Genomic DNA, 24894 nt, shown 5'->3' with positions numbered 1-24894 from the left:
AGGCTTTGCTAAACTTTTGCCTGAGCTGGCCTTGAACTCTGCCTCGAACATTGGTCCTCCTGATCTCTACCTCTTGATAGCTGGGACCACAGGCATGAGCCACCTCAATGGGTCCTGGTTCTCTCGACATGAAAATGAAAGAATATAAGCCAACCTCACAAAGACAAATAATTGCATGCTTTTGCTCATTGTGGAATCTAGACTTTAAAAAAAATTGACATGATTATAAAAGGGGGAGTCCTTAGGGAGGGGACAGTGAGATTAAGAGGAGGGAAAAGGAGAGAGTGATGGGTGTGGATATGAAAATAGCATAAGGAAATCCATTAAAAACTGTCAAAAGGGGAAAAGGGGACTTAGTAATATACATGGGGTGAACCTGATAAAAGTACATTATATAAGTGTGTTAATATCACAATGAAGCCCCCCTTGAAAGTTAATTTAGCTAATAAAGACTTAAAAGACTGAAAGAAAGAGTTCAGCTGTGTGAAACTAAAGTCTATTCAGAAGTGTACTAAAACCTCTAGGAAAAGGTTCTCATTCCTTATGTCCTCTGCTTTGCCCTAAAGGGGTAGGTGCAACCCCTAATCCTCTGCTTCTGCTGAACTTACGTTAGCATCAATAAACAAATCACAAACAATTTAACATCAACAGATAAAAGGCTGACATTTTATAAAGTAAATGCAATAAAAATGTTTGCAAAACGCAAGTAACTGAACTTAAAAGAACAAAGAGACTGAATATCATTAAAAGAGTGATCTGCAGTGGGTGCTGGTGGCTCACGACTATAATCTTAGCTACGGAGGAGGCAGAGATCAGGAGGATCTCGGTTTGAAGCCAGCCTGGGCAAATAGTTCTCAAGACCCTATCTCAAAAATACTCAATGAGAAAAAGGGCTGGCAGAATGGCTCAAATGGCAGAGCACCTGCCTAGCAAGACTGAGAACGTGAGCTCAAACCCCAATATAACCACCAAAAAAAAAAAAAAAAAAAACACTGATCCCTCTGATGGCAATGTAAGAATCAATGGGATATTAACCTCTATTATGAATCTCAATCCTTCAAAGTGTTAAAGTACTTATTCAAGAGGAAGGAAGGCAGCCATGAAGACTTCACAAAAAACAAATCTGTAACTTGGCAAATCAGAAGAGATTAACTGGGGGGAGAAATGGCCCAAACAATGTATACACATATGAGTAAATTAAAAATAAAAAAAAGAGAGATTAATCCTTTCTTCTCCTGTATGCTCACAGTATGCACAGTCGCCCCTCGGAATCCAGAACCCCTGTGGACACCCACAGCCCGGTGCTGGGGCCCCTTATGTATGTAAGTGGTGTGGCTTGCAAACAACCTGTGCATGTTCTCCCCTGCTCTAACTCATTGCTAGACTACTCACCGTACTTAGTACAACATAAATACCATTAAAGAGTGGTCATACTCTATTGTTTAGGGAATGATGACAAGAAAAGGTCTGTACATATTCAGTAAAGATGCAACTGTTTTCCAATATTTTCCATCTGTGATTGGCTGAACCCAGCAGCTGAGCCAACAGCTGTAAGGGGACCAGCTATATTTACATTGTGTCTACAAGTTCATTCGTCATTATGTGACTCAAAGGGTACAGACAAGGTGTCACGTGACTATGCCAAGGCCCTGCGTGCACATCCACCAACATACTTACGGAATTCATCCCACTGAACAGGTCTCCTGATCCCACATGAGCCGTGTGGACAAAGTTTGTTGGCTCTCCAATCATACTTCGGTCAATACGTCGTCGCCTTTTCTAAAATCAGAGAATGGTGTGCTTAGAAAATGATCTCACTAACAAAGAAGCTTATTCTGGTAGATTCCTATAAATGGGTAAGTCAGTGACTTTGATTAACAGTCAATAAACTTACCCAGGACACAAAGATGCTTCACTGAGATCATCACAATTACCTCTTCTAAAACCCACACGCGCACACACACACACCACACACACAAATGACTAGAAAAGGAGAATAACAGGTTATGTAGGGCTAAGTGGATGATTTGGCCGAGCTCTGACCATCACATGTGTGCACAATAACCATGAGCTTTTCCTCCCTCGGGCAGTGACAGGCTAATGCCATCAACAAGCAGCAAAGTCCTGTTTCCACCAATACACTCATCCACTGCCTCACAAGATACATTTCTTTACCCTGCTGCTATGTTTCACTAATCATCTGAGATTTCTCCAGAAACAAAGCTTATTTTAGATCACTCCCAAGTTTTCCTTGACCCCTAGGTTCTGGCAATGGTGACCCCTCTCTATCTGAACACAGGTTTTCTGTATCTTTGAACCAAGTTTTCTTCTACTATTTCTTTGATTTTTGCTCCATGTGTTCCTTCATGCTATTTCTAGAGCTCCTGCTACAGGGATCTCTGAGTGTCTGTGCATGTGTCTAAGCAAAATCATTCACATTTCTTAAGTGTTTAGACATTGTTTTAAATTTCTCTTAATGCTTTTTTTTGTACTGGAAAGTAACACAACTTGGTCCCTCCCCTTCATGAGTCCACAGACTTTTTCTTAAAGGCTGAAGGGTAAACACTTTAAGCTTGCAGGCCTAGCTTTCACTCGCCTCTGCCTTTGTAGGAGTGCAGCTGTGCTCCTGCACCATCTCGCGTGGGACAGGGTGGCAGGCCACGTGTGGCTTACAAGTAGCAGTTTTACTGACCTCAGCTCTAGGTCAATTTTTTTCAATAGCAGCAACTATTTTTTGTTGTTATTTTCCAAGAGGTCTTTAAATCTGTGAGGGTTTGTTGTACAAGTTTTCATTTTCTTCCTGTATGAATTATGATAACAATAGGTAGCAAAAAACTCTCATTTCTTTACTTTTCCAAATTAGTTACTTCAAGCCCTCATAAGGACTGGTGATTTGTAAGAAATTCAGTCTGTCTTTTAGGACCCTGTTCCTCAGAGCCATATAAAAGTTTCAGGTTAAAAAGCTATCAGAAAGCTCAGAGAGGACTGGCAGTAGAGTGTCTGCTTTGCAAGCATGAGGCCTTAAGTTCAAACCCCAATAGCACAGGGGGGAAAAAAAAGGCAAGAGAGGATCCAGACCCTCTATGTTTTTTGGTTTTTCTTAGCATGAAACACTAGTCTCTTCCTAGCTTTTTCTTGCATGCTGCTGTTCTAAGTGCTCTCAGAAGTGCCTCATGGAAAGGCTCACTGGCCCTAACCAAACATGGCCCCTGGCAGCCATCCTTTGGTCTACGTGCCACAGGCCAGTAATGCACTGGTTTCCTCTACCCTGCTTCCCATCTTTTACACAAACTGGAGTTTGTTTTTCTACCCACCCTGGTCAACAAACTTCTCTTCATACTGTTCTTGTTTGGGATAATAAAGCATAATACCTGGCCAGCTGCAGAGGTACACACCTATAACCCCAGCTACTCAGGATTTGGAGACAAGAGAATCATGGTCTAAGGCCCACCTGAGCAAAAGCAAGAGACTCTAGCTAAGAAAGACCCACAAAGCAAAAGGACCAGGAGATAACTCAAGTAGTAGAGCACTGGCCTAGTAATCACAACGCCCTGAATCCGATCCTCAGTACCGCCGCCTGCCAAGAAAGCACAAATCCCTAAATAAGCCTTAACAAACAATGCTAGTTTCTCTCTTTTAGAACTGAAGTAGCAAAAGAAGATGCTAACAGTAGTTTTGTGCCTTGTTTCTTTTTGATAATACACTGCTAAGTTTCCACTACATCTGCCTTGTTAGGAAGCTGTTCGTCCAAGCCCATTCAAATGTATCTCCACCATCAGAGGATATGAAGTTTCTGAGCACATGCACAGGACAAATTACTGGGGTTTCTTCCCCCCAGCAGGTCCCTTGACTGAAGGGTGGACACAAAGGCTTCTAGGTTCTTGGCTTTTTTTTTTTTTTTTGTGGCACTGGTGTTTGAACTCAGGGCCTCACACTTGCTAGGCAGGTGCTCTTACCACTTGAGTCATTCCACCCTGCCCTTGCACACTCAATATGATCACAAAATGGTAGGCATGTGCCACATGACCAGCTCAGGAGCAACTTCTAATAGGCTTGAATCTGTACCATTTCCTCCAGGAGGGTGTGTGGGGGCTTGGCAGAAGCTGTACTTGGCCTGCACCCACACACTAAGTGATTTATTCCAACAACTGAGGTGCTAAAGGTTGATGCTGCAGGAGAAAAGTCACCATGGTGAGCTGGGGCCACCACCCACTATGTAGCACACATGATTCCTGAGGGAGGAGTTCAGAAGCGTAAGTGAACAGGTTCCAAAGAAGCTACTCTCACATTGGAATGCAAACAGTGGGAGGATTTCACCTTACTTCTTTTATGATGACTGTTAGGAGGTAGCCAATTCATAAATCTGAAAATAGATACTTTCAACTTGAACTTTACTGAGTTGGGAGTTTCCTTCATGTCATCTCATTTCCCCTTGTTTTTGAGATACGAAAGTAGACGCTTTCAGTCCCTCCTTCCCTAAGGCTGGAAGGAGCATGGCTGTCCTAGAAGGGAAAGGAGGACCATGGCCAGAGCATGGAATGGATAGAGAGTGAAGATGAAAATGGCAGCCTCTGCACACAGGGTCTGTATACAATGCACGGGGCTCACTGTGCACTTCCTGAGAACAGGAGATAATTAAAAAGCTTTTATAGCAGGGAACAACATGACCAAGTGGTTTTAAAAGGCGACTCCACAACAGCTACAGGAAAAAAGCAACTGGAAGACACCAAAAGAAGTTATCATAGTTAGCAGGATGGAAAGAAGTGGGCAGGCTGGAGAAGTGTGCAGTGGACAAAACCAGCAGCACTTGATTGCTGGCTGGAGCTGGAGCTGAGGGAGAGGTGAATATGCACAGACCTCAGGGTGGAGGGGTTTGTGCAGTCCCTTGCATGAAAATGATATTGGATGAGGATCAGCTCTGAGGAAGAAGATGAAAGATTCTGTTTAAGACACACTGAATCTGAAGTGACATCACCAAGAAAACAAGAGGGACATACGTGGAGTTCTGAACGAGGCTAAACCGTAGCTGTTCTAGATTAGGGGCCACTAGTAATGATCTTATTGTGGTGCAAGTGTGCAGCAATATCACAGGAAGAGACACTTTGTCTCATCTCTCAGCATGAGCACAGCCATTCTGCATGTGTGCCTCTACTTCTTAGACCTTAGTGCAGAATAAAAAGTCACCAGCATCACGAAGCTGGCTGATAAGATTTCCTAGAGAATGGCACACAGAGGAACCCAGGCTAGCGGTAGAGAACAAGCTGAAAGGAGCTTGCGAAGACTGAGTGGCAAGGAGAACCAGGGGCAGGCACCAGAGGGCGCTGAGGCCAGGGTAAGGTGCCGTGGTTCCCTGGGGCAGGCAACCACATGTACCTGGCCAGTGCAGCCAGCCACAGACACAGTGGAGAGAATAGGGAGGACAGCCAAGGGTGGGAGAGGACTCAGCCTTCTGGACAGGAAGGAGGCAGAAGGACAGGGCAGTATCTGAAGGAAGAAAAGGAAATGAGGACAGATTGAATTTTTCCCCTTAAGACAGAAGACATCATACTGTTTCCAACTAAAGAGGTGAAGAAACCAAGAGGATTATCAGCTTTAATAAGGCTTCAGAGAAGGAGGGGGCGGGGGGGGGGGGAAGCAGAGCCACACAGAGGTCAAGGTGTTCTTGAGACTACTATAGCACTTTAGTCAAATACAGAGATTCTAAGTATAAATGTCCTAAAAATACAAAGTTGGGCGTGATACCCCACTTTGTATTCCCAGCTGAGGCAGGCCAATCTGGGCTACAATAGCAAGAACTTGTCTCACAAAAACAATATACAAGGCTGGGTGTGGTGACTCATACCTATATTCACTGCTGTTAAGGAGATGGAAAGATCAGGTGGATCATGGTTCAAGACCATCCCTGCAAAGAGTTAGCAAGATCCCATCTCTAGTGTGGTGGTTCACCTCTGTAATCCCAACTACACAGAAGGCCCTAGCAAAAATAGAGAACCTATCTGGAAAAATAATTAAAGCCAGAAAGGAATAGGGATATGGGCTCAAGTGACAGAGGGCCTGCCTAGATAGCACCAGGCCTTGAGTTCAAACCCCACTACCACCAACCCCCCTCCCTGCAAAAAAACAAAACTAACAGAAACAACAACAAAAAAGAAAAATACTATTTTTGAGACCCAACATGGACACTGAAGAGGAGCCCACTTTTCTGGCATACAGTAGTAAGAATTTAAGACAGACGCAGATGTAAATGGTTGCAAACAGGGGAATTCCAGAGTCAGGCCTCTGCAAGAAAAACAGGAAGTGTGCTAAGGGAGCTCTTACTCTGCTGTGCAGACTGCTGCTTCCTGGAAACTTCGCTGGGACCCATACAGACAGCCAGCAATCCAATAGTTCTTGCCATGTTTAAAGTACTTTTTATTCTGTGCTAGGGTCAAGCACTAGAGGCAAACAGACATGAATGGCTGTACTAGTGTGGAGAGGAGGCAGCAAAATGTCTCTTCCGTGACATTTCTGCGTAACTATATTGCAGCAAGATCAATAGTAATGACCCCCTAATCTAAAGCAGATAGATCCAGGAGAGGAAATAAAAGGTTACACTCAAAAAGTTGCTACAGCATGAAACTTATTTGCATCCTGATCTGAACCAACTACAAAAACATATTTTGAAGCACCAGGCCCCGAGTTCAAAACACTAAAAAAAAAAATCAGATAATGAGGAAACTGGACAAATGACTGGTAAGGAATTATTTCAAATTTGCTTTGGTATGTGGTAATAACGTTTGTTATCTCAGCAATAAGATGGGATGGACTAATGATACATGCTGTAACATGAATGACTCAAAATAACTGCTGAAGAAAAAGCACATGAAAGTATACGTACTATGCGATCCCATTTATATAAATTTTGGCACAATGTATAGTGACAGCAGATCTGAGGCTATGTGGAAGAGGGAATGGGGTGAGGATTACGAAAATGTCTGAAGGACTTTTGGGGTGATGGATATGGTGGTTTCATGACTGATCAAACTGTGTGCCAATTATTACTCACTGAAGATGTTTTTAAAATCTCCTTGGGCTGGACACGTAACTCAGTGGTACAGCACTTTCCTAGCATATGCAAAGCCCTGGGTCCCATCCTCAGCACTGCCCAAAAAACAAACAACAACAAAACTTAAGAGATACATACTGAAATATTTTTGGTTGAAATGTGGTATCTAGAATTGCTTTAAAATTATCCCCAGGGGTTCAGGGTGAAAAATGATGCCTCCTAACTGATCACTACTGCAGCTGGGGGCTACACACGTGGGAGGGAGGGAGAGACAGAACTCTCTTCTGCTTCTGTGTGTTGGATAGTTTTCCCAGTAGGAAGTTTGAAAAAGATCTGTTAATTCATATGGCTCCCTGCAACTCTTACAACTTCACATAAGACCTTCCGTCCTGTGTCCTAGTCACGCATAGAATAACAGACATGGCTGCACTCACATCTACAGCCCTTCAGAACTTACTTCCTTCTAATGCCTTCCACTTCCCAGGTAACCCCCTACCCATTCCTGTCTTCCTGAAAAACTACTGCAAGATATAGCTTGCTCACGGTACTTTAAGCTTTTAAAATATATACTGCGTACGGCTAGCTGCAGTAACACTGCTTCTCTAGAGATCAAAGCACCCAGAAAAGCAGCAGAAATGGCTGGAACAGTGAGGGCCGGGATAGCAGGCTCAGTCCAGTCCAGAGCTTGAGGCATTTCCCCACAGCTCTCTCAGCTCTGCCCTCCTCCCATATCAATGTTGGTCTGAGGCTGGTAACCACAGAGCTGCATACAGTGGAGGCCATCCTTCTGTGTGCAGTGGTCTCTAGAGGAGCAACAAACATATCACTAACAACAAGAAAAAGTGTCCTCTGAGGTCACCACAGAACTTCCTCTGGCAACTCTATAAATTCTAGCAGAGATTACAGATATGCTCCACTACTCCTGGCTCTATTACCTCTCTTGAACCAACCCCTCTCACTGCCATTATAGCTCATGTGGACAAGCTCTTGAACTCAAAGGTAGGAAGATGAGACTAATCAGGAATCACCATGAGCACAAAGGGAGAGGTAGAACGTGTGTTGTGGTCATGGTGAAAATGTATGTCCACAGAGCAACTGCTTAAATCTTAAAAACTAGCAAGTATGTATTTCCAATACAAGTACTTCTGGGGGGTTGGACAATACTGGGGTTTGAACTCAGGGCTTCATGCTTGCTAGACAGGTGCTCTACCAACTTGAGCCACTCCATCAGCCCTGTTTTATGTTATATATTTTCAAGATAAGGTCTTGTGAACTATTTGCCCAGGCCTGATCTCTGCCTCCTAAATTGCTACAATTATAGGCATGGGCTACCAGGCCCTGGACTGCTCTGGTTATTTTTGAGATAGGGTCTCACTTTTTACTCAGGCCAGTATGGACTGCAATCCTCCTACTTGTACTTCCTATGGTAACTGAAATGACAGTGTGTGGCACTGTACTCAGCTACTAGCTGAGATGAGGTCCTGAGAACTTTTTGCCTGGGCAGGACTGAAACCATGATGCTCTTGATCTCTGCCTCCTGAGTAGCTAGTATTACAGGCATGAGCCACCAACACTGGTTTGGAAGAACTATTGTGAGATTCTTCTTTCAGGACTTTTTCTGGTTTCCCACTGACCCCTCTGCTTTTGTACACTGGTGTTCTCCAGGCTATTCGACATCCCTTTTCTTCCCTCTCCCAAGTCTCCACCTACTGAATCTATGCCGGTGACTACTGGGCTTTAGACTATACATTCAAAACCTTACTGCACACCTCCATAGGAATGTCAGGACAGGGCACTCAAACTCCCTGTCCAAAACTAAATGACTACACAATCTTAGCACTTCTCTTCCTCCTCTTCATGCCCTACCTTGGTAAATAACTGTTGTTAAAAGCCACATTTTCAGGACTGCCTTATTCCTTCTCTGGCATATATCTTGGGGACCTTCCTACTCTCCATCCCCACTTCACTGCCACAGGCTCAGTTCCCTCTTCCCGCTACCTTCACCTACATCACTGCTAAGGCCTCCCAGGTTTCTCCTAGCTTCCTCCCAGCTTTATAGCCTTCTTTCCCCTCCCAATATTCCTCATCCTGAATCTAGATGTATTCTGAGCTATCACCTGCTACTTGTACTTCTCTACATCTGTGGGGCATCCTCACTTCTGTGCCTGGAAAGACCTTTACTGTGCCTTAACCTAACTCATAACTCATCCAAGCCTTACTACTTTACACCCTCTGGTCTAGGCTTAGGTACCCTTTCTGTGCTCCCAGTGTGCCTCGCATTTACCTCTCATGACGTAAAATCTACACATACACATTTCAAGTGGATGGTAGATGTGCTCCTACACAGATACAGCATGCAGAATGTGAATTTGAGCCAGGGGAGGAGCTCAGTCATAGAGCATGTGCTTAGCATATATAATGCTCTGAGTTTGAACAAAAGAAAAAGAAGTGAGTCCACAAATGCCAGCAGTATATGCGGCACTAGTAACTCACCAACAAATGTTTTGTGAAAGAGTAAATTCAGGATGTATAAACTTTCCATCCATAATTTTAAGGCTTAATTTTTCAAATACTTTTTGTAGCAATATTAATATTCCACCTCCCATACATTTCTAGAATGTGGGTCACTTTGTAGCTTGCAGGAAACAGTAATTACTTAATCACTCAAAAGTCACAAATCCCTCGAAGACGACTCTGGGCAGTTTAACATGCAAACAGGCACTGAGAAGCAAGTGAAGGGCAGATTTTAAGAGTCAGTAGAGACCTAAGGTGAGAGCACAGAGAAGACACAGAGAATGAACAGAAAGAATGAAGACACCTGCCAGAGGCAGTGAAAAGCTGCACACAATAGCAATTACTTCTGCCAGTGTGGACTAAGTAAAAGGCAGGCTGAAAAATGTGCTTACTGCCTCTGCTCTGTGGCCTACGGCAGACAGTTGTGCAGCTCAATCTCGCATCTGTGAATTAAACCTCAGAAGCCCACAATCTCCAAATCAGCCCTCAAAGTATCCCACAGCAAACATCCAGGGCCACCACAGGGTATTTTCAAATTGAGGGAAACACAGTGATACTCAGTTTGTATGAAACTGTGAGCTCCAAGCTTGAGATAGTGCACAATTTCCAGACTACAGCAGACATTTTCTTAATGGCATATGTTTTCAAAGCTGGGTTTTCAATGGTTATTGAAAATTCTTTAAAAAGCAAAACAAACAAAAAACGAAGAAGTACTGTTCAAAAGTCAGGACTTTCGAAACTGAAAAAGGAAGTGGTGTTCCATTCAGCCACATGGTGTGAGAAGCTATGGAAGGCCTAGCATGCACAGCATCTCTTACGTCAACGCTAATTTATTTACACCAAATCAGCTGAGAAACAAAGCTCCACAGTATTTATTGTGGCCAAGGAACACCATAAAAATTATTAAAGAGTTAAGGGCAGGCTGGAAGAATAGCTCAAAGTGACTGAACACCTGCCTAGCAAAAACAAAGCTCTGAGTTCAAACCCCAGTACCACCAAAGACAAGTAACTATGAGCACCAAAACCAGAAAGTCTGGGAGCCTGTGACACAAGCAAAGTTGCTTTTCTGAAATTCTAACAGTGTAATTAGGTGCAGGGCATTTCTAAAACAACCTTTGTTGCTGTTTGTTTTCTACAATGCATTAACAGGGATTCCCTTGTGATGAGGTGCTTTCTATTTAGTCTATAGCAAAAGCCTATAATATAAAAAGGGATTTGATATATTTATTTTTTTTTTTTTTTTTTTTTTGCAGTACTGGAGCTTGAACTCGGGGCCTTCACCTTGAGCCACTCCACCAGACCTATTTCAAAGGGTTTTTCGAGATAGGGTCTCTGAAACTATTTGCCCAGGCTGGCTTTGAAGTGCCATCCTCCTGATCTCTTCCTAAGAGATCAGGCGTGAGCCACGGGCACTTGGCTGATTTGATACTTTTTAATATAAAGTAAAAGGATCTTCCTAGTAGATCTTCATTTACACAAAGATGAAAATACCTCTCATGACAATAATGTTAACGAACTATATGAAATGCCTTACCCCAATCTCTTCCCACTTAGTGAGACCCAGCTGAGCGGAGGCTGTGGGGGAGTCCCTGTCTCAGCACTCAAGAGTCCCCAACTTCTACTTCAATCAGAGCACTGAAAACATTGGATTGTATGTAATGTATCTAATCAGCTGGATTTCCTACATGACCAAGAGTTCTGTGACAGGAGCTGTGCCTGACACAGAGAAGACCACAAATGGCTGCTGAATGAATAAAAGGCTTCAAAAGAAACAATGCCAGCTCAGTTCTCTACGAACTACTGTCTTACTCAGTTTTATGGCCAAGTATTTTTCAAGGGCCCATTTTACATGGATAGTATTAGAAATTAATGGAGTTTCTTTTCTTCTGGTTGAATTTTCTCTACTTCGCAGAAATGCTGTCCCTCTGAGTGGTTCAACTATCCTCACTGTTCAGGTGCAGTGCACTCGGAACCCCCGAAGGTCTGTTAAAGCAGAACTTCACATCCAGCAAGTTTAGGGAAGAGCCTTAATGTACACATCTAACAAGACTCCTAGAGACACCAAGAGCTCAATGCCTTAGAAACTCCAGCTCGAAATGCCTATGCATTTCAAAACATAATAGTAGGTAACTCTTGCAGAGTGCTTCCTGCATGACAGGCATATCTATAAGAACTTTAAATCTGTGAACACATGTGCCAATACAATCAACCACAATATCTTCCCTTCAAATCTGAGATCCTCTAACAAACTGTCTCTTGATGGCTCCTGGCCATCATTCAGTCCTCACATATTCACCGGGTATTCTCCCTGAATAGTTTTTACATTTTTGTGTCTGTTTTGCTTTCTTGGAAAGCCATTAGGTTGCATAATTCTTCTCATTAAAATCAACTCTACAACAACCAAGCCTCTAAACAATGTTGTCTCAATTTTTTTAAACAAATCAAACTTTAGCTGGGCGCCAGTAGCTCATGCTTGTAAGCAGAGATCAGAAGGATCTCAGTTTTCAAGGCCAGCCCCATGCAAATAGTTTGTGAGACTCTATCTCAAAAACACCCAACACAAAAAAGGGTTGTTGGAATGGCACAAGTGATAGAGTGCCTGCCTGGCAGGTGTGCAGCCCTGAGTTCAAACCCCAGTATCATCAAAAAAAAAAAAAAAAAAAAATCAAATTTTACTAAAAAGTCTATTTCTATCTCATAGACTGGAAATAGATAACTTCAACTCCATTGTTCCTTCACATGATCTACTTTTTTATCATTTTCATTCTTCACCTCTGGGCCCTAACCAAGTTCTCCAAAAAGTAAGTCATGGTTTTAGAATCATTAGAATTTGAAAATGATGATAAAAAGAGATTTTATGAAACATGTCTCTATTTGCAGACATCAGTGCTGACCTGAGCTAAACCACCATTTCCATCTGTGTCCATGCACAAGTCAGACTACCTCTGGTAATACATAAATTAGGCTGTTTGAATAGTAAGCAAAACGTATTAAAATAGCACAAGGACGGTTACAGAAAAGCATTAGAAACAAAGATGCTGGTAACCTTGAAAAAAGGCATTATCATCATGACTTTAAAAATATAAAAACTGATTCACCAGAGGAATTTGTTACAAATTAATGCCAGGTCTTATGCTATTATTTAAGTTCTAATATGGTGCACAAAATAAACTTCCTCTTTTAAGCTTTTGTGTGTAATCATGTAAAAAAAAACAGCTTAAAATCCCACCACAAGCTTCCACCTTTGCTCGTTATCTGTACACCAAATTCATTTGATACGGCATAAGGTCAGGAACTAAGCACTGACAGACCTTGCTTCACTTCCACACTACCGAAGGTATTTAATGGGGGTGGGGGTTGGAAGTACTAGGAATTGGGCTTCGGGCCTTGCTAGACCCCCACCCCTTTCTTTACTTTGGTTACTTTTGAGCTACGGTCTCCCTTTGTAACCAGGCCTGCCCAGACAGTGATTTATGCTTCCTGCATAGTTAGGATTAAAGGCTTGAGCCATGGCTAGTTTGTTTTTGTTTTTAAATACCTAAATAGTTTAAGGGATTCCAGACTGACAACAAGTAATAACTCTTAATAGTTCTTAAAAGATAGCAGCTGTAACATTTTTAGTCAAAAGATATTCAAGCAGGGCGCCAGTGGCTCACGCATGTAATCCTAGCTACTCGGGAGGCAGAGCTCAGGTGGATCTAGGTTTGAGGCAAATAGTTCCAGAGACCCTATCTCAAAAAAAAAAGAACAAAAACCTATCATACACAAAAAAAGGGCTGCCAGAACGGCTCAAGTGTAGAGCACCTACAAAACTGAAGGAAGTAGCAATTGTCTTCTCTCAGTGAGAAACCTGAAGTGAACAGTCTCCTTTTGTACTATTTAAAGTTAGTATCTTATTTAAGTCACATATTCCAAGTATGAAAAGTGAAGCACAAAATAGGCCAAAAAAATAATAATCTGAAATCGCTTTTCTAGGTTATTAGAAGTCTTTACACTAAAAGCTTCTGTCACCACAGCTCCAATATTGTTTCAGATGGTGTATGTAAGACACCTACCTTCAATAAGTGACAAGCAAAAATGCCATGTGTATCACACAAAGAAACATGATGTAGCGTGACGATCTATACTGGACACGTGACTTCAGTGCTATTGTTTTAGACCACTAAGCTTGAGATCACCTGTGGCACAGGACGATGTGCCTAGGGAAACCACATTGCTTTCAAGGGCCCACAGCTTGAAAGGAGCTTGAAGGAGTCTTTCCTTCACACTATGTACTGACTGTTGCTCTGCAATGAAAATTTATATGTTTCAAGGAAGTTCATATAATTCCCCTAGACATTTACTATGTAAAAATGCAGAAAGAAAACATGAATGCTTATATTACCTCTAGGTACATACTGCTTATACAGTTGAGCCAGGCAGTGTACAATAATTAATTTTTCTTGTATGCTTTATGTTGGAATTGCTTCTGTTTGTTTACTTAAGTTTCTATAGAATTATCATTAATTGTCCCAACATCCTCCATAAATATCTTGTGGTGTAACTGCTTAAACAGCTAAATGACTAGTCCAGATAGTGTGAAATTTCACTAAGTGGTTTGGGGTGTTTTTATTCAACAGACCCTTAAACCAAGAGATTCATGGTTTTTTAAGTGTAGGGAAACTTTTCTGTATTACTTTGATAGTATATAAATTTTTTTTTTTTTTTTTAGTTTTCCTTCAATGCTTCTGTTCTTTTTTGGAACTAATTAGGCATATTTTGAACTTCCTACATTGACCATCCTAATTTTCTTAGTTTTTCCCCCTCTGTTTTCCGTCACTTCTCTTTTTGGAGGGGGGTGCGGAGACCTGGGATTTGAACTCAGGGCTTTGCACTTGCAAAGCAGGTGCTCTACTGCTTGAACAACACCTCCAGCCAATTTGACTCTAGTTATTATGGAGGTGGGGTTTTGCAAACTATTTGCCCAGGCTTGCCTTGAATGTAATCCTCCCGAATACTGCAGACTGCACACAGGGCCTCATGCCTATTAGGCAAGCACTCTACCACTTGAGACACACCCCCAGCCATCACGTGCTTAATTTTAGCTGCCATATTCTCTAAGCACTGATTCTTGTTATTCACTTCTTTCTCTTTCTTCCTTTTGTAGTCATGTGTCTCGTTGTGCTTTTTGTTGTGTTTTGTTCTTTTCGATTTCCTGTAACCTGTTTTACTCAGTTTTCTGCTAGTTTTCCTCATATCTGACATGGCTGACTATCCAAATAAGGTTTAGCAGGCGCTGAATGTTGAGTTCAATGAAGGGCTGGCTTTTTCCTTAGGGAACTCAGAACTGCTGGTATCAGCAGGGTTTTTGTAGAGCCAGTAAGTTCTCCAGAAAAGGAACTGATAAAGGCCAGTGTTTGGGGTTTGAAACTTGCAGGCCTTCTAAGAAGCAGGTAAAGTGTTGGCTGGTTTCATTTCAATATCCCCTTCTGTGCAATTGAGGTTGTGGCTGCATTCAGCTAAGTCAATTCCTGCTCTACCATCTAACTAGTTTCTATGATCTCTTATCCATTGTTACTGATTCTCTCCACTCTCAGTTTTATCTTTTATACTTTTGTTTTCTAAACGCCTTTAACGCTTTGTGAAATTTCAAGAGGGTGGAGAATTTGTGTGTGTACATTCTCCAGTCCAACATTCTCTTTTACATTAGACAACCAGATCTCTTTTGGAAAGACAATAAAACAAAACTAAAACAAAATACTTATGATAAGAGACCAATTCAGTCCTGTTCATTTCAAATGTGATGGGCTTAAAAATAACCACTGGAGATAAAAACAAAAACACAGCAAAAAAATTATTTAAATGAGAAAAATGTGTAATTTATCAATTCAACATCCTTAATAATAATTCTTACTGTATGTCAGGCATTATGCTAAGCACCTTGCATAAATTAGAATATATTACTAATACATTCTAATCCATTACCTACTTTAACATATGGGATCCTATGATAGAAGTGTCACCATTCCCATTTTCAGAGGTTTAATTAATGTCCTCAAGGTCAAAGAACAAATAAGCATTGGCACTGGTAATCACACCAATCAATATCTGAACAACTGTTAAGTTCACAGAGAACCAGGCCTCATATGAAGAGGAAAAGTCTTAGATTTTGAAGCTTGTGAAAATGAAGCCATTTCCCATAGCTAAGCACGATGGGAAGTACATTTATCTGTCTTATATTTCTTACTAATTTTATCTGTTCTTAAGGTAGATGAGAAGATGGCACCCAGTAATAATCGAGATTGTATTTCATTAGCCAACGTGCAGGCCTAACACACAGCTAACACTGTTCCCACTATCCTAATAACTTCTGAGCACAGCTTATGCACATGACGGGATCTTGCAGAAATATTTGTGCATGTTAAAATCCCAGCGAAGACATCACCCAACTGCTACCTAGAGAAATTAAAGCCAAAACCAAAGAGTGACCAGAATGAAAAAAAAGCAAAAGAGGAAATTAGAAATGACAAGCATGTATTATTAATATATGTGGAAATATTTAAACCTATATGGTTTAAATGAACTTGTAAGAACTCAGAACCTTGAATTTAAAAGGTAGAAAGGGTAGACAATAATAAACATTTTAATAGCAAAATAAAATGAAATTTTATTACTGAAATATAATACTGATTTCACCATAACTTATGAAAAGTAGTGGTATATAGTCACATAGTCTCACAACTCAACTTCAGATCCAGTAAAAGTATTAATTTACATGGTAGATAAAGTTTACTAAACCACACTAAATGCAAAAGGATCTGCCACTAATTCAACTAGTCTTAACTTGTTTACTAGCTAACTTTTGTTTTTGGTGATACTAGGTTTTAAATACAGGGCCTCATGTTTGCCAAGCAGGCACCTGTACCTCTTCAGCCACACCCCCATCCCTTTTTGCTCTAGTTATTTTGCAGACAGGGTCTCAAGGTTATGCCTGAGCTGGCCTGGACCACGATCCTCCTATGTATGCTTTTCATGCAGCTGAGATAACAGGTACATGCCACCATGACTAGCTATTGGTTGAGATGGGAGTCTCACTAACTTTTTACCCTGGCTAGCCTTGAATCCTCCTGATCTCTGTCTCCCAAGGCTGGGATTACAGGCATAGCTTGTTTTTTTTTTTGTTTTGTTTTGTTTTTGGCAGTACTATATACATCATGCTTGTTAGACAAGCACTCTATCATCTGAGCCATGACACTCCCAACCCTTTCTTGCTTTCGTTTTCTTTGGGTTTTTTTGTTGTTGTTGTTGTTGTTGTTGTTGGTACTGGGGTTTGAACTCAACCTCAAGCTTGCTAGGCAGATGCTCTAACACTTGAACTACTGCAATCCTCCCAATCTCTGCCTCCCATACAGCTGGAATTACTGACACTATGCCTGGCCCTTAATTGCTTAATATAGTTTCCAAAGTAATATTATAGCAGTTTGCAAATGTATAGTGTGAGTGTGTACACACACACATTTGACTAGATGTTGGCTTAGCCTTTAAGAGATAAAATTTTATGATTGTGTAAAAATAAATCACAAATAAAAGCAAAACAAATGGAATCCCAACTACTAAAATGAAAGAATATAAGCGTTACTACTGGAGTACATTATAGCTCACTGGTAGAGTACTAGCACACACAAGGCAGTGGGTTCAACCCCCAACACTGACATGGGAAAGAAAAAGTTCCAAGAAACTAAAAGAAAGTTAAATCTGCAAAAGTAGACAGAACATAAGTACTAGAAATATGTAAAAATCAGAAGAATTTTTACTATGTACAAAGATAATAAAAGACCAGATCAACGTTTATAATACTTGGTACTTACGAGTATAGATAGAATGTACTGAATGAGAGGTGCTAATAAAATTGATCTAAAATAATTCCTGTTTGTTAAAAGTCTAAGGCAGAAAAAGATGAAAAACAGAATTTTTTTCTTACCATGTGTTTACATTTTAGATGAAGAGATTCTTTAAAAGTGCTTTAAAAATGTTCAATATGATATAGACTTCATAAATACCAGTCCCAGATAATTAAACTCAAACTTGTCTTTAATTAGATTATATACGTGCCACAAACATTTTCTCTACAACAATGCATAATCTAGCCTTTCCCTGCCTATTACTGATTGAAAATTAATAAAATTTAAGGTCCTTACCAGTATTCCCTTCTTTCCTAATTGTGTATATTATGCCATGTGAATCTTGTTAATGCTAAACAAAACCCTAATTAATCCTCTTTGTTCTGACAGTTTTTTTTTTCCCCAAGGGGGGGAAAAATTATCTTCATGCTATTGGTGTTACAGAAGCAGCTTTATTTTAGCCATTTTAAGAATTCATGAAAAGATACAGACCTTCACACAACACAGTGACAGAACTTGTAACCAAAGATTGTGTTTTCTAAATAAACACAAACATCTCCCAGATGTGGTCAGATGACTTGCAAACAAAGATCTTTTAAGAAATGTTTCAGTATTCGTTAAACTGCCAGTTAATAGGAGCTCACAGGGACTCCACTTAACATTGTCTGCTACAATGAAGAGGATTTTGTTTATGAACATAAGGACAGACCATGATGAGCACATAGAAAATAAAGTAAAACCAGGGCTTATTTGCCAAAAGTATTTTTTTTAATTATTTGATCCCAACAGTTTTTTTTTTCTTCTCATTCATCAAAAACATTTTTGACTTTAATTTTCCCTTACACAGTAATTACTTTTTGTCATAATAAAGAACGTGTGACTAAAGATCAGAAGGTGGATGGAGGAAGGAAGACAGGCAGCTCCAGGCCTGTCTAAGGTAGGTAGCAAAACCCTGTCTCAAACAGAAAGACAAAGCAAAGCAAAGCCCTCCTGTTTCTGAATTCCTGAGCTGCATGTGAGCATGTTCTTCAAGAACACAGGAGGTTATGTGTTCTGCCACTGACAGTGTGCAACATGGGATGTGCTCATCTAGGGCCCTCGTACTCAATTTTCTGCTGGAGCGTGGGGGGAAATACTAGGACTACCATGTTTGCTTTTCACCACTTTACAAAATTAAATTCTGCTAATATTTAGCATATAGATGACTAGTGACTGCATGTTACTAGTCTAGTAACTTTCTCCAAAAGTTACTAGAAAGAGAGCAAGTAGAAAGTACTGAGTTAAATATCCAACCATACTTGAAATAAAACTGAAAGATGTTATAGTGTAATATCTTCATTTAATCTGCTTTGACATTTCTAAACAGCTTTTTCTAATAGTCTAAAAGACTGATCTATGTGTACTATAAATGGAATATGCTAATAAACAAGTGTGGAAGAGCTGAATTAGGGAATTTTATTTCAAATCTCTAGTTATAATCCCAAGACTCATAAACTAAAAGTCAAATAAGCCATAATTACTGTTCACTCTCATATTAAAATGCAAGCAAACACAAGGCTAAACTTCAAAGAGATGTCACCACATTTTCTTCCACTGATAAAAACTTTAAAAGTATGAAAATATGCAATGATGGAACACTCAAATTACTGGTGGGAATGTAAATGTAACACCAAATTGGTACCAATTTGGCCTTGCATGATTGAGGCAAACACACTCAGACTCCAGAGGCAGTAATTTCACTGGCAGGTATGTTCCCTAGAGAAACTCACTCCTGTGGTCTCTAGGCCATATGCACACAAATGCACAAAAAAGCACTGTTCATAACGGTCCCATGGCTGATAACCCAGATTCATCAAAAGAACTATATGATGGATAAATCTATTATAGTATAGCTAGCCATACAACAAAAGGCTAAAGAAGAATGAAGATGAAGTTTAGCCACCTGCATCAATATTGATCAGACTCGAAGTCTTTACTTCCTTTTCCTACATGGGGAGCAGGAAATGTTGCTCCCTTTTGTTTTTCTTCCCATTTCTCCATACTTTTATCCTGTTACACTAAATTTCTTTTCTAATAAACTTTATCATTTTCACTACAAAAAACAAACAAACAAACAAAAAAACAAAAGTACTGGTCTTATAAATACTAAATTTTTCAAAACACAAGATTATATCTATATCTATATTGTTTAGGGCTACCTATACAGAAGATAAAATTAGAGAATGGGAATCAATTTACCAACCAGGGTAGTAGTTCCTCAGGTGTTGGAACAAGGATGTAATCAGAAAGGATACTGAAAGCTATTGTAGGCCCAGCAAAGTGCCATTCCTTGCTGGAGTAATACCACTTTCCTCCGTGTCACAGCTATTCCCTGTACTATACATTGATATGTAAAATAAATCCCTTGAAGTTATTAAGTCTTTGGTATTAATGTTGAGTTATCTTCTGGGGACAAATACTGAAATAACTATGGGTAAAATGACATGACTTGGATTTAGTTGCAAAATAAAACAGGAAAGGGGGAAATGGATGGAATAAGATAAAAACAAGAACTGAAACTGCTGAGGCTGCAAGATGGGAAATGGGGTTTATTATACTACGGCCTATTTTTAATATATTTAAACACTTTTACTTTAAAAAGCTTTTATGGAAATGGTTTTTAAATGAGGACATATACAAGTCTCATGAATGGGAATACCTGTTATAAATTCAATCAAAGTCTAATCCAAGTCCAAGTGGGTCTTTTAGAAAACCTAAGAAATTAATTTTAAAATTTATATGGAAAAATTAAGGATTAAGACTGGCCAAAACATTACAAAAGAACACAGAGAAAAGATCTGCCCTCCCGGATAGAAGGACAATATAAAGTAAATACAAGTGTACTAGCATGATGATGGACGAATGAGTAATAGAATCTAATAGGATGCAGAGCCTGACTCATGCACACATAGAGGCACTTGGTATACGGACACGTCTCCAAAATATTCAGCATTTACCATAAAAGACAATGGCTCTTAGGTTACATATGCGCATACCATTACGACAGTGCACGCATGTTATATATTTGTGTATGTAATTACAGAAGTAATACATATTACATATGTATGATATTTCTCATATAAAGCATTGCACAGGGTGGGTGTGGGTGTGGGGGGGGTGTGGGGGTGTGTGTGTGTGTGTGGGTGTGTGGGTGTGGGTATGTGGGTGTGGGTGTGGGTGGGTGTGTTACCAGTGGCAAAAGACGGTAAGTACTTCTGGAGCAGAGAGTCCCTGAATGGAAAATCTAATTAGATCTCTTCTTCAAAAATTAATTCCAAGCAGGATGTGGTGGCACACACCTGTAATCCCAGCACTCGGGAGGCTAAGGCAGGATGCTCATGAGTTAAACACCAGCAAGATCCTCCTGCCTCAGCCCCTCAAAAGCTGGGATTATAGGTGTACACCACTATACCCAGAAGGAAACCTCCAACTAGCTAAACACTAACCACAGTGCCCTTCCTGTGATCTACTATGGCAAGTCCAGCACCATCATTTGCACCCCTCCCTCTCGCTTGCTATTATGGGATAGAACTGTACATCAGAACAACAACAAATGGAAGAAAAGTCCCAGGAACAGCCAACTTAGTACAAAACACACCACACACTACACACTCAAGCCTGACAGCGGAAGAGGACTCACCGGCTTAGTTGACTGCAGGCTGCAAACCACTTTAGAAAGTGTATATTCTTCCACTGGCTCCTTTGCTCAAAACCATCCACTGATTTCCCATTTCACAAAGAATAAAATCCAAAGTCTTTTTACAACCTGGAATTCCCCTGCTCACCTCTCTGACCCATTCCCACCACTGGTCCCTTGGCTTCCAGTCATGCAGCCTTGATGGACATTCCTCCCGCACATGCAATCTGCATGTCCCTAGGCACCAGGGTGCCTTATTCCCCTAAGGCCTTGCTTACTGTGCAACATTTCAGAGAGGCCTTTTCTGAATACCCTATTTAATAAATATTCCTATTCCTCCCATATCACCCTATTTTCCTTTTCTGCTTTCTTTTCCCACAGAGTAGTTGTCACCACACCTGACATCATAAATACTTATTAGACGTAAGTATCTTTCCTACTACAGAGAGCTGTGAAGGCAGCCGTGTTTTGCTCACTGCAGAATCCCAGGCACTACTCGATGGAGACGCTGCATCCATGCATGAAACACATTGCAGAGACAAGCACAATCCACTACACTAGTGCCACCCAGGAAAACATTAAAGAAGAAAGCATAAGGATACCTAGGACGTTCACCACAACACTGATGCACATAAGTAGGGGAAGTCACTACATTCCTGAAAACAGCTGACAAAACATTTTCTTTTTTAATTAAGCTGCAAGGCAGCAATCATCCAATTTAAAATGTACAACCTTAGCTCTACTCAGCAACAGCATTTAGAGTCAACTAAAACATTTTGGATTACCATGGCTCAAAGCATAGGACTCTGTTATACCGTGTACTGCACTGTGTTCAAATGAAGGAGAAGGAGGAAGAGAAAAATGATTCTATTTTCTTCCTAGACTGAACTGCTCCTTTTTCACACACGGAAAGTACAAGTGCAGGAGTGATATAGAATGAGTGAGAGAGCTGACATATTACACTTTACTTCATAAAATAGTTTAGAAAAGTAAACTTTAAAGATGACCAAGCAGCTTTCATAGTAAAACAGCAAATATACATTTCCATAGACTGTAAAGAGAAATAAGGAGTTTTTTGTTTTCTGTGACGGTAGAGTTTGAACTTAGGGCCTACACCCTGAGCCATTCCACCAGTCCATATTTTTTGTGATGGGTTTTTCAAGATAGGATCTCGAGCACTATTTGCCGGGGCTGGCTTTGAACCGCAATCCTCCTGACCTCTGCCTCTTCAGTAGCTAGAATTACGGCATGAGCCTATTTTGGTTTTGCAGTGCTAGGCATTGAACCCAGACCTTCAAGCACTCTACCTTCGAGCTATGCCCTGCTCCTTTTGGCTTTTTTCTTTTCTTTGAGACAGGGTCTCACCACTACCTTTTTTGCCCAGGCTGACCTTAAACTCACAATCCTCTTGCCTCCACCTCCTGAGGAGCTGGGATTATAGGCATGCTCTACCACACCCAGCCGTGACTGCATTCTTTAAACCTGTTTCCTTCTGATGACAACAGTGAGCTACTCTTCTACTACAGCAACCACAAGCCTATTTAGCTTTGTGTACTTTTTCTCACCAAGTCTAAAAGTTTAAGAAATCAGGTGTCCACGGAATTTTTGTGCAATATTTCACATAAATATTTATTTAGTAAAGAATAACTGACCCAATGACCCAAACATTGTATGCACATATTAATACAATTAAAAAAAGAAAATAAATTTTAAAAAAGCAAAGACATAATCTTTACATGTAACTGTTGATATGAGGCAAAATAATAAAGCCAGCAAATGTTCAAAAAAAAAAAAAAAAAGAGTAATTGACCTGTTAAATGTTCTATGCAGGGGGAAAAAGAAAAAAAAAAAACCTCAAGTTGCAAAGTCTTTCTGTACAGAAAAGGTATTTCTGATTATCTCATACTTACAAGGTCTAGTGCTCCAGCTACTTAAATTCCTAACCTGTGTCTTCTATTTTTCCTCATAAGTGAATAGACCTATACTGTATGCTGGAAGAGAATTCACTTTATTATATACATTGTGGTTGATGCCAGTAAGTCAATCTTTAAAATATAGCAATTTGACTTTGTTTCTGGTTCAGCATGTAAGGAGCCTAGAAGTAGTCACTGAAAACCAACAACTCTTCTTGAATCCATCAGAGAACTGAGGTCATAGAGAAAACTGCTGTCTTGGAGAGGACAGGCAACAGAGAGTTACCAAGCACAGTGGCTGACCCCTGTAAATCCTAACTACTCAGGAAGAAGATTGTGGTTTGGAGCTGGCCTGGGAAACATTAGCAAAACCTCATCTCAACCAATAAAAAGCTAGGCATTATGGTGTGTTCCTGTCATCCCAGCTATGCAGAAAGCATAAACAGGAGGGATCCTGGTCCAGACCTGTGCAGACATAAAAGCAAGAACCTATTAGAAAAATAGCTAAAGCAAAAGGGGCAAAGGTGTGGTTCAAGTGGTAGAGTGCCTGACTAGCAAGCAGAAGGCCCTGAGTTCAAACCCTACTACCACCAGAGAGAGAGATAGACAAACAGATGAACATAACCTACCAGAGCAGAAATCTCCTCAGGATCCAGTACTGGTGTGGGAAAACCTAAACTGTTGTCATAGATGAACCACTGGAGACTTAGTGGACAAGATGGAGTATCATATACTCTAGGTGGGGCAGCTTTGGGCCCCTACACATCCACAGGTTTTATCTTCAGGAACTGTATCAGATTTTCACAGTGAGGACAGAAGAAAGATGTCCTGTGTTTCAGCAAAAGGGTATAAGGGTGTATGTGTTGGGAGGGGGGGGTTTACCATGATGAAATAAGTCAGAACATTCTATTCTTGACAAAGCCTGCCCCCCAAAAGAAACTAGCTTATCAGAGCCTAACCAACCAACTAGAGCTTTACCAGAAACTTAACACCTTCAGGGAAGAGAAAGATACCCAACTCCAATCATCTTTAGTCTTTTCTTTCTCACCTAAGAGTTACAAAACAAAACAAGGGGCCAAGCATGGGGGTACACATTTATAATGTCTGTAATTTCAGCACTAGGGAACCTGAGTCAGGAGAATTACAAATTCAAGGCCAGACTGGGCTACAGCAAAGCAAACCAAAAAGAAAAGAATTCAGAGGCTGGGTGCCGGTGGCTCACACCTGTAATCCTAGCTACTCAGAACACATCACAAAAAAGGGCTGGCGGAATGGCTAAAGGTATAGAGAGAAAGACAGAGAGGAAAGAAAGAGAGAGAGAACGAATAAACACAGGACCTTGCACATGTTGGCAAGCATTCTACCACTGAACTGCATCCCCAGCCTTCAGGTGACTTTTGTTGTAGGGAACTACAAAAATATGAAGGCTGGTGGGCAGGATTTCTAACCTATAATGCACTGGTTATAAGACACAAAAGGACATGTCAAAGAAGTCAGCCAAGACCACTTAACAACAACAGGCTGTGGGCGCGTTTCAATTGAAAAATAAAAACCATGGTATCTTTCCCAGAGGTTGCTGTGGAGAAAATGAGATGGTTAAGTTGAGAAGAATGGGAAGGGACTCTGGTTGTCACATCTTCCACCCAGCGACATCCAAGGCTGACATGGGTCTTTTATGTCAGGTCTCCTTTTTCTGTCCTGTTCCTCCAGCTGTCTATGCAATAAAGGAGCACAATCTTCCCAGTCATGTAAAATAGCCAGGCACTGTTTTGGACATATATCTACTAAAAACATACTAACCTCTTTGTTTTAAGCAAATGTTCAGAGTTCCACTGAACTGTTGTCTGCGACACTCTTAGAACTGCC

The 24894-nt window shown here is 40.7% G+C and overlaps 1 protein-coding gene across 3 annotated transcripts in view; it reads right to left on the bottom strand.

Moving 5' to 3' along the window:
- Cdc42se2 (CDC42 small effector 2) overlaps positions 1 to 24894 on the bottom strand; it is an 88416-nt gene that overhangs the window by 6309 nt on the left and 57213 nt on the right. For all 3 annotated transcript variants that reach the window (XM_020155474.2, XM_020155476.2, XM_020155477.2), the window contains one exon: positions 1678 to 1779. In XM_020155474.2, coding sequence (XP_020011063.1) covers positions 1678 to 1779 — 102 coding nt within the window. The remainder of the gene's footprint in view (positions 1 to 1677; positions 1780 to 24894) is intronic.

The sequence above is a fragment of the Castor canadensis genome, chromosome 16, assembly GCF_047511655.1.
Source record: "Castor canadensis chromosome 16, mCasCan1.hap1v2, whole genome shotgun sequence".
Classification (NCBI taxonomy): domain Eukaryota; kingdom Metazoa; phylum Chordata; class Mammalia; order Rodentia; family Castoridae; genus Castor; species Castor canadensis.
This window is presented reverse-complemented; position numbering and strand designations above follow the sequence as displayed.